Source organism: Theropithecus gelada, chromosome 15 (genome assembly GCF_003255815.1).
Source record: "Theropithecus gelada isolate Dixy chromosome 15, Tgel_1.0, whole genome shotgun sequence".
NCBI classification, from domain to species: domain Eukaryota; kingdom Metazoa; phylum Chordata; class Mammalia; order Primates; family Cercopithecidae; genus Theropithecus; species Theropithecus gelada.
Window position 1 is genome coordinate 93001897 of NC_037683.1, and position 14835 is coordinate 93016731.

General features: G+C 38.9%; 1 protein-coding gene across 20 annotated transcripts in view; it reads left to right on the forward strand.

Moving 5' to 3' along the window:
- The window catches only part of LOC112607938 (transducin-like enhancer protein 4), a 157335-nt gene that overhangs the window by 26405 nt on the left and 116095 nt on the right, over positions 1–14835 (forward strand). The window contains exon 5 of one of the 20 annotated variants that reach the window (XM_025359335.1): positions 3270–3366. The exons of the other annotated variants lie outside the window; for them this stretch is intronic. Within the exon in view, the coding sequence (XP_025215120.1) occupies positions 3346–3366 (21 nt within the window). The 5' untranslated portion in view covers positions 3270–3345. The remainder of the gene's footprint in view (positions 1–3269; positions 3367–14835) is intronic. 20 annotated transcript variants of the gene reach the window in all.

The following is a 14835-nucleotide window of genomic DNA, read 5'->3' on the forward strand; positions in this document are numbered from 1 at the left end:
CTGCTTGGGAGTCTGAGGCAGGAGAATTGCTCCAACCCAGGAAGTGGAGGTTGCAGTGAGCTGAGATCGTGCCACTGCACTCCAGCCTGGGTGATAGAGCGAGACTCTGTCTCAAAAAAAAAAAAAAAAAAAAAACACTCACCATGAGTAATGCAGTAGCCTCCTAACTAGTATGTCCTGGATAAAGATGATCCTGGTCCACTAGGTTCTTTTGGATCTACTTCTCCACCTTCACCTTGTACTGATACTACCCCTTTCACTTTTTTCTTTGAATGTCAGTGTTGCGTGCTGGTATGGCAGGCTTTGTTGGGAATGGTCTTACCCTTTTCTCTGCCCCCTACTCCTTTGTGTGTCAGACTCATTTCACTCTCACTCAGGGAAATAGTCCTCTGAAAAGCATTTTAAAATACCCTGCATTCTATGTTTGTTTCAATGTCTGTCTCATTTGTTAGATTATAGGCTCTGTGAGTCCTATCTTGTTCCTGTACTGTTTTTTTCAGATTATAACGCAGTATATGGCAGAGTAGCAGACAATAATCGAAAGTTATGAAGTTAATATGGCTCACATTACTCTATCCCCAAAGCCAGAAGGGTTTTCTTCCCCTCCTCACTCTTAGATTTCCAGGGTTCCTCTGGGTAGTACCTAGGGCACTTAACACATGGCGTTTGTTATTGTGTTTATTTATATTTGATCTTCCCCCAACTAAATTATAAACACCTCAAGAGTTCAGATCAGTTCTGCATTCAGAACTGCTGTTTCTACCACAGCTTCTAGTTTAGAGTAGGAGCCAGTAACTGAAAACATCTTGTTGAATTTCCTAAGTCGGAGGTGCTTTGGAAATTCCTTTTGTTCCTATTCTGAAGTTATCTTTCATCCTCCATCTTTCCTCTTGTGGTATGCTTTGTGGTTATAAATCTCTTCTTTCCGTCCACAGTATTAAATATAATCAGTGGCAAGAAGTGGGTGGAGGACAGAAATGCACTGTGGTGTCTTGACCTGTCTGGTACTTATCATAACTTTCCTAGGAATTGACCTTGATGGGCCCTTACTGCCGTCTAAATACAGTTCAAACCCCTTAGAGTGGCATTCAGGACCTTCCACAGTCTGACCTCCGTGAACCCCTTCTGTCCTTATTTTCCACTCTATTTTTTATTGTATGCATCCTGTGCTCTAGCTTAATGGTTTTCAATCCTGCCTGCACATTAGAATCACCTGGGGAGCTTTAAAAACTGAAACCAGGGTCCTGGCTTTGGAGATTGTGAGTTAATTGGTCTGGAGTGAGGCCTGGGTGTGGGTGTTTGTGAAAGGTGGACTAGTAATGCTGATGTAAGGCCAGGGCTGGAAACGACTGACGAGCTCAGTGTTTCCCACGGAATATCATCTCCTCTCCGAATTTTGAGGAGAGAGGGTCCCAAAGCCAAAGAAGCTTGAGTCGTAATTGCTTTTAATGTGCTCCTTTCCAAAAATGTACGGCGAACACTATCAAATGAAAGGCTCTGAGATATCCAACAGTAAAGAAAACTGTTTAACTTTCTTCACAGTGTGTGAGGTCATCTGATCAGGGACTCCTTTATGTGTATAATACTTGTTAATAACATATGCAACATGTGGTGTAGAAAATGTTATGTTTAGCCACATCTCAACTTTTGAGTCGCTTCTTTTTTTGTCCTTGCCTGATCATGTCATCCAAACCAGACCCACCTCCCACCCCAGGGCTCTCTCTTAGACCCCCTATTTTGTCTTCATAGCACTTCTCAGTGTCTGAAATTCCTCTTTATATACTTGTATGTGTGCTTCTGTCTCCCTCCACCTATGATGGGAGCTCCCTGACGGTAGGGACTTGCTTGTCTTGTTCACCCCTCTGTCTTCATTCACCTACAATAGTCCTGACAAGTAATAAAATACTTATTAAGTAGATATTTAATATTTGTTGAATGGGCAAAAAGGCAGTAATACATTTGTGGTTTAGGCTTTTTCTAAGGTACATTTGTTTAAATATTTTAAACTGCCTACAGAATTTAATTTAAAAGCTACCTGAAGTACATTTTAAAAGTAACTAGGAATATAGGAACACAATAGTTTCCTTTACCTTTAATTTTCTCAACCTGCCTAGTCAAGTATTAAAAAAGAAGAAAACAAACAAAAGTAGATGTGATCCTGGAAAATGCTATTATTTTTCTGATTATAGAGAGGTTTCAGTCTGTGGTCAGGGACTTCTTTTTTCTAATTTCTCAGCCTGTGTCAGGTGGCTTCCCCCAGCCATTGAAGGAGCTGGAGTGAGCAATCAGTGAGTGGTAGTGGACTTTGTGTGCAGTACACCACCCCAACAACAAAAACACACAGAAACAGCCAAGGAATTAGTTTAAGTAAAAGCTTCCTAATAATTAAAACCCTCCTGCAGTGTGAGAGTGTCCAGACAGGTTTGTCAGGGACAGTGGGGAGGCAGTTTGTGTATCAGAATCCATACGTGGAATCCCAGGTTCGGTTGCCTGCTGCTCAGCACGTGATGCTGCAGCAACTCTTGGACCTTGTTCGGAAGGGATCTGAATAGCCTGTTCTCTCTAGGGGTCCTCCTGCTGCAGCTGTGCCCATGGCTCCCCAAGCCTGGCTCTAACTGTCTTGTTTTGAACAAGGTTAATAAGTATGAACTCATCTACACATTGTAGTGTGTATAATTCCTGAGCTCCACCACCACACCTTGAATTATTCGGAACTGTCCTTTTACTTCCTGTGAACTTAGTGATGCTGTCGCATGAGTAGGTCCTTTCCTTGGGCTATTAAAATCATCAAGTTGGTGCACTTGAGATAACGTTGTAGAGATTTCTCATGAACGCTTTACACAAGGTGCGCTCCCAGGGTGCTGTCTAACAAATTCCTCAGTTCAGTGGGTCTGGTGATGAGCAATCTGGTATAAATAATCTCAAGAAGGAGGTTAAGCTGCATTTCCTTTATTATATTTTAAAATAATCTTTAAAACACATATTTTGCCAAGGTTTCAGATAGGAAACTTTAATCATTTATTCACCCGTTAGGAATTGTCCAGAATGAATTTGCATTTCCTTTTGTTGCACACTATGATAATTTATTATTCTTTTGAATAGCGTGGTATCCTAAATGCCAGAAAAGATGTGTGATGGGAAGCTAAATAAACCATATCAGAATTTAAGCAGGTTTTCTGGATAGATATTCCTTTGTGGTTGATATATTAATGTGCTTTAGCTACAGGCATACCTTGTTTTACTGGGCCTTGCTTTATTGTGCTTCACAGAAACTGTGTTTTTCACAAATTGAAGGCTGTAGCAACCCTGAGTGGAGCCGTTCTTCCAATAGCCTGTGCTCACTTCATGTCTCTATGTCACATTTTGGTAACTCTCACAATATTTCAGACCTTCTCATTATTACTTTATCTGTTACGTGATTTGTGGTTAGTGATCTTTGATGTTACTATTGTAATAGTTTTAGAGTAACGTGAACTGAGCCCCCGTCAGACAGCAAACTTAATTAATGTATGTGTTCTGACTGCTTCGTGCTATTCCCCCTTCTTTCCCTCTCCTCAGGCTTCCCCATTCTCTGAGACAACAGTATTGAAATAGGTCAATTAATAACCTTATACAGGAGGGCCTCTAAGTGTTCAAATGCGAGGAAGAGTCTCACATCTCTCACTTTAAATCAAAATCTAGAGATGATTAACCTTAGAGTGGAAGACACGTCAAAAGCTGATGAGCCAAAAGCTAGGTGTATTGTGCTCAACAGCCAAGTTATAAATGCAAATGCAAATGAAAAGAAGTTAAAGGAAATTAAAAGTGCTACTCCAGTGGTAAGAAAATGAAACAGCCTTATTGCTGACATAGGGATAGTTTTAGTGGTCTAGATAGAAGCTCAAACCAGCCATGACATTCCCTTAAGCCAAAGCCTAATCCAGAGCAAAACCCCTCACTCTCTTCAATTCTGTGAAGGCCGAGAGAGGTGAGAAAGCTGCAGAAGGAAGGTTTGAAGCTAGCAGAGGTTGGTTCATTGGGTTTAATGAAAGAAACCATCTCCATAACGTGAAAGTGCAAAGTGAAGCAGCAAGTACTGATGTGGAATCTGCACAAAGTTATCTGGAAGATCTAGCCAAGATCATTGATGAAGGTGGCTACGCCAAACAACAGATTTGCAGTGTGGATAAGACAGCCTTCTATTGGAAGAAGATGCCATCTAGGACTTTCATAGCTAGAGAAGAGATGTCAGTGACTGACTTCAAATCTGCAAAGGATAGACTCCCTTGCTATGTAACTAATGCAGCTGGTGACTTTAACTTGAAGCCCATGCTCATTTATCATTCCAAAAATCCTAGGGCCTTTAAGAATTATGCTGAATCTACCCTGCCTGTGTTCTATAAATGGAACTACAAAGCCTAGACAACAGCACATCTGTTTATAGCATGGTTTACTGAATATTTTAATCCCATTGTTGAGACCCACTGCTCAGAAAAAACGATTTCTTTCAAAATATTACTGCCTACTATTGGTGTACCTAGTCACCCAAGAGCTCTGATGGAGATGTATAAGGAGATTAGTGTTTTCATGCCTGCTAATACAGCATCCATTCTGTAGCCCATGGATCAAGGAGTACTTTTAACTTTCAAGATTTACTATTTAAGAAATACATTTTGTAAGGCTGTAGCTACCATAGATAATGATTCTTCTGGTGAATCTGAGCAAGGTAAATTGAAAACCTTCTGGAAAGGATTAGCCATTCTAGATGTCATTAAGAACACTTGTGGTTCATGGGAGGAGGTAAAAATACCAACATTAATAAGAATTTAGAAGAAGTTGATTCCAATCCTTGTGGATGCCTTTGGAGGGGTTCAAGACCCTGAGGATGGTCTTTGGGGTTGGACCTTGAAGATGTGACTGAATTGCTGCAATCTCATGATAAAACTTGAATGGATGAGAAGCTGCTGCTTATGGATGAGCAAAGAAAGTAGTTTCTTGAGATTGAATATACTTCTGGTGAAGATGCTATGAACACTGTTGAAATGACCACAAAGAATTTGAATATTACATCAACTTAGTTGATAAAGCAGTGGCAGAGTTTGAAAGGATTGACTCCTCTGAAATTTCAAAGAAATTCTGTGAGTAAAATGCTGTCAAACAGCATCCCATACTACAGAGAAGTTCTTTGGGAAGGAAGAGACAACAAGTGCTAACAAGCTTAATTATTGTCTGTTTTTGAGAAAATGTCATAGCCCTCCAACTTTAAGCAACCACCTCCCTGATTAGCTGTCAGTATTGAGCGAAGACCCTCTGTCAGCAAATAAGATCATGGCTCACTGAAAGCTCAGATGATGGTTAGCATTTTCTATCAGTAAAGTATTTTTAAATTATGGTGTTCTATATATTTTTTTTTTTTAAAGACATAATGCTACTTCACACTTAAACTATAGTACAAACATAACTTTTATGTTTGTACTGTACTGTAGTACACACATGCACTGGGAAACCAAAAAATTTGTGTGACTCGCTTTATTGTAACATTCACTTTATTGTCGTGATCTGGAACCGAATTCACAATATCTCTTGTGTATGTCTGTATTCCCAAACAATTTTAGCATGCCCGCAAAAGAATTCATGAGATTCTAACCACCTAAACTGTAGTTTCTTCTATTTATTCAACAAAAGCATGTTGAGTGTCTTTGACATAACAGCCACTGGGGCTGTACAACAAGGCTATCTGCCATGGAGCCTACATTCTTTAGAACCTTACTCCTAGGGGTCTGGTCTGTGGACCAGCATTTTCAGCATCACCTTAAAGTTTGTTAGAAGTAGATTCTGAGGCCCTTTTCCAATTTGGATTTTAACACTTCCAGGTGATTAGTATGTGCATTACAGTTAGAGAAGCACTAGTCTAGTCCATGTAAACAAAAATATATATGAGGTAATTTCAGATGATTACAAATGCTGTCAGGAGAAGACAAAACTGTAATGGGCCAGAATGTGGGAGGAGAGGGAGTAATTGAGGATGGTAAGTGAAGGCGTTGGAGGGAGTCTCCCATTAAGGCATTGGAGGGAGTCTCCTATTAAGTCCTGAGACTTAAATGATGGGTGGAGATGAGCCATGGGAAGATCTGGGGAAGGTGGTTCCAGGTAGAGGGAGGAGCAAGTACAAATGCTAGGAAGAGGGACTGTCTCCTCGTTCCTTGCTGTGCCCTCTGCTCTAGCCAGGCCAGGGCCCATTTATTCACTTGCTGACTGTGCCTGCACCTGGAAGTGTAGTGGAAGGGTAATGGCAGAGCGGTATCTCAGTAAACAGGAAAAGGCCAAAACTTGGATTTTGATAGGGGTGGCAACTCATAGTGAGAAAACAAAGGGATTGTAAGGATGTTTTGGTAGTGACAGCTTCAAAGAATTGAAATTTTATATAATTGGGAGGAGGGAGAAGAAACCACTAGAGGCCATATGCTAGAATTGGAAGAAGAGGAAAGAAAATACTGAGAAATGCAAGATAGATGGAGGTTTCTTGAAAAACAGAGAAAAGAAGTAAACAGACGAGGATGCTTTAGGCTCGCCTGAGAGGAAAGACCAAAAAATAGAGAGCATGGCGCTCTGTATAAAAGGTGGCTTCTTTCCCTGGAGATAGGCATCCTTGATGAGAACTAAGGACGATCAGTCTTGTTTTGTTTTGTTTTATTCCTATATCCAAAATTCCTTTGTCTTTAGGTATTTCTCACATCATTTTGATCACACATACCATGTTGGGAAAAATCAAGATGAATGATCTCCATTTACTGTGGGCACAAGGAGTATTTTCTTCCCTCTACTGTGGCTAACTATGGAAAAGGTTAATTGTAAATCAGCATTAAAAGACAACCGTACATTTATTTATGTCAGTAGGAAAGAGGAAGTTGTGAGAGAGAGAGAGAAAAGGAGGAGGAGGAAGAAGAGGAGGAGGAAGAAGAGGAGGAGGGGAGGGAGAGAGAAGAGAAGTAAAATGTAAAGCAGGCAGCTGGCAAGGCGTGCTCTGACACACCGGCTGAGGAAAGAACTATTCGTAGAACTTGGGTGTCTTAGTAATCAGAGTAATCAGGTTCTCTGACTGGTTCCACCTTGTTCTGTGCAGGCTGAAGGTAAGCCCTCTAGAGAAAGTAATTTTCTTTCCCTACTCCCACTGACATCCCACTTTTCCCTCCCATCCTTTCTTTCCATTTTCCCTGCCTCTCCCCTCTGGTGGAACTGAGTATAACCGTGGTAACATTGGTTACAGTGTTTTCCAGACTTGAGAACTGAAATGATTTGACCTTGTACAAGTAATTGGACGTCTGGCACAATGATCGTCATTCTCAACCTTGATAATTTATCTCTCTCGATCACTCTTAACCTTATAGCAGTATTTAAACACAGTAACTAGAGCCCAGAAGATGCATGTAGGTGGATAGGCACCTATCTAGGATTTCTCTTAAAGATATACCTCTAGAAAGCTCACATGGTGGGAGGAAAAAGAGGGTGCTTTTTTTTTTTTTTTTTTTTTTTTAACCATTGTAAAAATGCTTCAGTAAAATATAGCTTTAGCTCTGGGGATAGATTGGAATAGTTCCATGAAATGTAGGCACACCCTGATTCTCTTCAAGGACTTTGTTCTGTGTATTCCCACGTGAGCAACACAAACAGTAGCCCCATGTATCTTGTTAGGACAAATAAATGGGACATTTGAGAAGATTCAGTTAACTGAACCACACATAGGGTACTTTAAAGCACACTTAACATGCAGTAAAATAGCATAAATATGAGTTCAACACGCAAACCACATTGACATTGCTGGTGGTATCATCATTAGTAAAATCATTGTTTTGGTTAAATTCCCTGGGGGAAGCAGTGGAAGGGAGGTATGGGGGTTGTGAAAAAAGGTTCAATATCGACACTTTCACATCGTTTAAGATGATACAAATTGACTACCCTGTTATAGACAGTATCCTTTTCTCATGGGAGTAAGTAGGATGGGCAGAGTTTTAAAAACGGCAAGTCTTAGTTTTAAAGTCCTTTAGGAAACTGATAGATGGCCTATTAAATCAATTCTTATAACGTTATCACTTTGTTTTATTGCTTTATTAAGCAGTAGTAGTTTTTTTTTCTTTCTTTTTAACAAAATAAGCACTCAAACAAATAAAGCTTAGGCATGTGGTTTTACCAGCTTGCTAGCAACACTGGCAATATCTTCGGTCTAAATCTTTAAGCTTTATTCCAGTGAGGCTTTTTTTTTTTTTTTTAAATACCTAAGATCAGTGTTTTTTTTATTTTTTATTTTTTATACTTTAATTTCTTTCTTTCTTTTTTTTTTTTTTCTTTTTTGTGAGACAGAGTCTCACTTTGTCGCCCAGGCTGGAGTGCAGTGGCATGATCTCGGCTCACTGCAAGCTCCGCCTCCCAGGTTCACGCCATTCTCCTACCTCAGCCTCCAAGTAGCTGGGACTACAGGCGCGCACCACCACGCCCGGCTAATTTTTTGTATTTTTAGTAGAGACGGGGTTTCACCGTGTTCGCCAGGATGGTCTCAATCTCTTGACCTTGTGATCCACCCGCCTCGGACTCCCAAAGTGCTAGGATTACAGGCGTGAGCCACCGCGCCCAGCTATACTTTAATTTCTAGGGTACGGTTTGCACAACGTGCAGGCTTGTTACATATGTATACATGTGCCATGTTGGTTTGCGGCAATCATCAACTCGTCATTTACATTAGGTATTTCTCCTAATGCTATCCCTCCCCCAGCCCCCAACTCCCCAACAGGCCCTGGTGTGTAATGTTCCCCCCACTGCCCCGTGTCCATGTGTTCTCGTTGTTCAACTTCCACCTATGAGTTTGAATATGCAGTGTTTGGTTTTCTGTCCTTGTGATAGTTTGCTTAGAATGATGGTTTCCAGTTTCATCCATGTCTCTGCAAAGGACATGAATTTGTCCTCTTTTACGGCTGCATAGTATTCCATGGTGTATAGATGCCACATTTTCTTAATCCAGTCTATCACTGATGGACATTTGGATTGGTTCCAAGTCTTTGCTTTTGTGAATAGTGCCTCAACAGACATATTTGTGCATGTGTCCAGTAATGGGATCACTGGGTCAAATGGTATTGCTGGTTCTAGATCCTTGAGGAATTGCCACATTGTCTTCCACGATGGTTGAACTAATTTACACTCTCACCAACAGTGTAAAAGCCTTGCTATTTCTTCACATCGTCTCCAGCCTCTGTTGTTTCCTGAGTTTTTGATGATCCCCATTCTAACTGGCGTGAAATGGTATCTCACTGTGGTTTTGATTTGCATTTCTCTGATGACCAGTTATGATGAGCATTTTTTCATATGTCTGCTGGCTGCATAAATGTCTTCTTTTGAGAAGTGTCTGTTCATGTCCTTTGCCCACCTTTAGATGGGGTTGTTTTTTTCTTGTAAATTTAAGTTCTTTGTGGATTCTGGATATTAGCCCTTTGTCAGATGGGTAGATTGCAAATATTTTCTCCCATTCTGTAGGTTGCCTGTTCACTCTGATTATAGTTTCTTTTGGTTTGTAGAAGCTCTTTAGTTTAATTAGAGGTCTATTTTGGCTTTTGTTGCCATTGCTTCTGGTGTTTTAGTCATGAAGTCTTTGCCCATGCCTATGTTCTGAATGGTATTGCCTCGGGTTTCTTCTGGGGTTTTTATGGTGTTAGGTCTTAAATTTAAGTCTTTCATCCATCTTGAGTTAATTTTTGTACGCAGTGTAAGGAAAGGATCCAGTTTCAGCTTTCTACATATGGCTAGCCAGTTTTCTCAGCACCATTTATTAAATGGGGAATCCCTTTCCCATTGCTTGTTTTTGTCAGGTTTCTCAAAGATCAGATGATTGTAGATGTGTGGTGTTATTTCTGAGGGCTCTGTTCTGTTCCATTGGTCTATATATCTGTTTTGGTACCTGTATCATGCTGTTTTGGTTACTGTAGCCTTGTAGTATAGTTTGAAATCAGGTAGCGTGGTACCTGCAGTTTTATTCTTTTTGCTTAGGATTGTCTTGGCAGTGCGGGCTCTTTTTTGGTTCCATATGAACTTTAAAGTAGTTTTTTCCAATTCTGTGAAGAAAGTCATTGGTAGCTTGATGGGGATGGCATTGAATCTATAAATTTCCTTGGACAGTATGGCCATTTTCACGATAGTGATTCTTCCCATCCATGAACATAGAATGTTCTTTCATTTGTTTGTGTCCTCTTTTATTTTGTTGAGCAGTGGTTTGTAGTTCTCCTTGAGGAGGTCCTTCACATCCCTTGTAAGTTGGAGTCCTATGTGTTTTATTCTCTTTGTAGTAATTGTGAATAGGAATTCACTCATGATTTGGCTCTCTATTATTGGTGTATACGAATGCTTGTGATTTTTGCACACTGATTTTGTTTCCTGAGACTTTGCTGAAGTTGCTTATTAGCTTAAGGAAATTTTGGGCTGAGACGATGGGGTTTTCTAAATATACAATCCTATCATCTGCAAACAGAGACAATTTGACTTCCTCTTTTCCTAATTGAATACCCTTCATTTCTTTCTCTTGCCTGATTGCCCTGGCCAGAACTTCCAACACTATATTGAATAGGAGTTAATAGCTAAGATTAGTTTTAAGTGTTACATGTTATTAACACTTTTGTAAAATTGATTTTTGATAAGGTAAAAATGGAGTTGTCAGTTTAGAGCAATAGTACTTGAACATTTTTCCTTACGTTTAGTCTGGATTTTAAGTTAGAAAGAATTTCTCATTAGTCCTCTGACTTTTTAATCTAGGGTCAGGCAAGATCAGTTTCAGAAGTTGTACAGTTTCTTTAGAAAATTTGGAACAAATCAAGATATTTTCTGATTGAAATTTTAAAGAATTGCAGTCTTTGTTCTCTAGTGGTGAAGTGAAGTGATAGGGTTGCAAGATTTATTTGTGTTTATTCCAAAAAGTATTTCAGTCAGGGTAAGTAGGACTAATTTGTCACCTTTATAAAAATGTTGATATAAAAGTGGATGAATGTATGTTCTTGATAAACATTTAATAAAATAAACAGATTCATCTTTTAAAAAATTTTGGCAAGAAACTGCTGTGTTGAAAACTAATGGTAAAATGTTTTTCTTCAGGAATGTTTCCTAAAACTGTAATTGCTTTAAGTTAGCTGCTGAAATGGTTTCCTAATAACACTTTGTTATTCTGTTTTATTTCAACAATACATACGTAGTAATGTTGTTCCAATTTTGATGAGAGACAAACGCATGAAACAATTTTTAAAATCAACAATTGCTTTTGATATATCCCTTTGATTAGTAAAATAAAGCTATTGGTACTTTCACCCAAGTTTATTATGTTTTTAAAATAAGATTTGTGTCTTTTTAAGGAAATCATATAGGCTGAAATGATCCGAATAAAAATCAGATTATTGTATCAGGTCTATTTCAGGGAATGTAGTTAAATTCAAATATAGGGTCAACTAAGTTTTTGTCTCTTAAATGATTAGTAAAATTTGTTACGTGATAAGGGAAATATGTATTTGGTATTGTGTGCTTTAGTATTTGTTACTTTTTAACCTAGTGATTGAGTTACAGCTTTCTTTTCAATGCATGACATCACTTTCCCATGATGTAAGATAGTTGATACATTTTCCAGTGATTCTTGAGTGTTGGAGTATGAAGAAATAAAGGATAAAATATTCTTTTCTGTGTTTTCCTGTTTTGTTACTACCTGGTCATGCTCCTAGGCCACTTGTCCATCAGTACTGTAGAGTTAGCCTGTTGACATTCACATGTCAGGTGTTGAGTGCATAACCAAGGGATTTTCATAGAATGCCTTTTTTGTCCTTACGTTTTTCTGAGATATTTTACCCAAACCAAGGTTTTCTTTAGCAGGGATGATGATCACTTTTATTTTATTGATTTGTTGGAGAATGGTGTAAAGGTGGGAAATTTTGAGAGAGAGGAAATAGAATGGTAGTGAGTTGAGGGCAGGAAAATACATCTGCAACCTTTATTGGTTTTTAAGTGAATATCTTGATAGGGAAGGTATAATGGAATTGTCAAAAATTGTTAATGTGTTTGACAAAGTGTGACTGCCTGTACGATCTTTTTGTTAACATTTTGACATGAACAATTGTCCTTTTATTGGTGCTATTAATGCTATTTTGGAATATCATGGGCATCTAAAGGCAATAGTTTAGCAGTGTCCATAAAGCATCAAATACCATTATAATATCTAGTAACCCTAACAGCAATATTTCAGAATCCCTGCCTGTTTAAATGGGCTATCTGTGAATGTACTGGCTCAGGGATGCATGACCCACATCACCTATAAATTTGATTGGAAGCTAACAGTACTGGCGTAGCCTGATGGATAGCAGATTAGAGCCCTGATTAACCATGTGATTCAAATACTGGGAATATATTGTCTAAGCAAGATTCATCAGATGCAATCAGAATTTCAAGTGGTCAGATGAAATTCAAATGTGTGTTGTGGTTTTTCCTCCCCTATTGCTTTTCCTCCTAGGTTGCCTTTTTTCCCTTCTTTCCCCAAAGCTGAAAAATACTTCTTTGATGAATCTACTCCTTACCCTAAAGCTGTCTGTCTGTTATTCATCAGAAAGCAGGTCGCAGTTCAGTGAGCAGAAGAAAAGATTTTAATAGAAGCTGTGCCAAGGGCTGTAATGCATCATTTTAGGGCCCTAATTATATTACAATGACAAATATCAGTGGTGACAACAGCAATAACCTACATCCTTTAATGGCTGTGCTGGAAAAGGAGTTTGGGCCCCACGCCATTATATTAGACTCAGTTTCAAAACATAGGCCATTAGAAGTGTGTGTCCACAGTGTTATTGGCTGATCGCTGAAGCCCAGTGGAAAGGCCTGTAAATAAATGATGCCTCCCTAAAGCTGGGTCCTGTGGGACAAAAGAGGCAAAATTAGATGACCATGGGAGCAGCAGTGTTTCCGAGGCAACTTTAGCTTTCAAAGTGAAGAATGACCTGCTTAATTTTATGAAATCACACACACATCCCACCCCCCAACTGCCAATTAGCCTGACCATGAAAATCCATTGGCATGACAACTTAAAGAAATTAAGAAGTCTTTTAAACAAAAGGAGACCTTTAACAAAAGTCTGGAAGGTTTCTACCCTCCCGTTTCTGTTGTGTGTGTTAACCTACGTGATTAGTAAAAAGACTCGTCTCCTTTTTACATTTATTTTTAAGAAAATGTAGAATTTTTTTTTTAAAAAAGTTGCTCAGACTTAATACAGCCTAGGTCCAAAATTTTATTTCACCAGATGAATAAGTTTCCTTAGAGTAGTTTTTATTGTCTAGATTATGTAGGCAAACTAAAGAACTCAGTTTTCTTATGTGCCCACACATTTTTCAGCCCTCCTAGCAAGGGACTATTTTATTTATGTAAACAACATAATGAAGAAAATATGCTTGGCAGATGGTTCTAAGCATTAGAATCATCAGTTTGGTCTGCCCCAAAGTGTCTCATTATCTTTTATTCTCTCCCCCTCCACCTCTCCCTGCAAAAAGCTTAACAACCAAATGCCTTTGAGACACAGTACTTTCAGCCTGGTGAATGCTACTTTATTTTCTTAGCTCACCCTGGAATTTCACCCCATAACCACTGTGGTATGTTCGTCCAGGTGGAGAGTGGTTTGGTGATTCCCGTTGCAGCTCTTCATGGTGGCTTAAGCATGCTTAAAGGATGGCTAAATGCTCCATGGGGCTAGTGCAGTAAATTAAATCAGGTCAGCACAGTTGGGTCCTTATTCACTGCCGCTTATTGGTGCTGGGTTTTTGTCCATCTTGTTAGGAATGCAGGCTGGAATGGAAAGCTTAGGTTTGAAACTTCATGGTGAATTTGTGTTTTCTTTTGGCTGGCAAAGTTTTTAAGGTGCTGGCATTTAAAAGATTGCATAGCTACACAGTTAGAAGGGTTGCTGATGAAAGAAGGAAGCCTAGATTGCACAAGTAGAGTGTCACTGTCATTCTGGTAATGACTTGGCAAGAAAAGGCATTTTGGGCCTCTCATAAAATGAGGAACTGACCCTGGATGGAATTTAAGAATGTCTTAGGGATAGTAATTGCTTTACATTTTCTGTCTTTCAATTCTTCTTAGCTGTCTTTCCTCCATTCCATCATTAAAATATAAACTATTTTGTATGTATGTGTATTAAAAAAACTATGTATTTATACATCACAGAATATACAAAGCACCATCTGAAAATACAAATTAAGATAAACATTGGTAAAGCTGTGGGTAACTTTTTAAAGAAAACAGGTAGTGGTTTTTTTTTGTTTTGTTTTTTTGTTTTTCTTAACTTACAGTAGCATCTTATTGGTTCAAAATGTCTGTACTTCTAAAAATTATTAGAGAATAGACTGTTCTCTGACATTGTTGGGACTTTTGCATATCCACAGGAAAAAAAAAAAAAAAAGTTCCCAAGGATAGTTTCCAGATACATACAGATTGCTTTCTGCTAAGTGTAATAAGATTTTAGCATATCTCAACCTCTGTACACTGAAAACCCTGGTAGGACACATTTGGAAATTTTTATGGTTGAAGAAAACATCTCATTCTCCAAGAATTTATAAGAATCTGAATTAACCAACTTTTTTGGGTTGGTTGGGTGCTGCTGTTTCAGAAGTTCAGGGTCTTGAGTTTAAAATCACAGCACCAGTGTTTTTAAAGCAAAGGCCACAAGTATAGAAATCCAATGAGTTGCTAATTGAAGGAGTTGAGATGTAGGAAAGAATGGATCTTTACTTATCTAAGTTCTTAAGAGTTAGAAGACTGCAGGTTTTATGAAAAATGTTAGTATGAGCAAGGGTCCTAGTG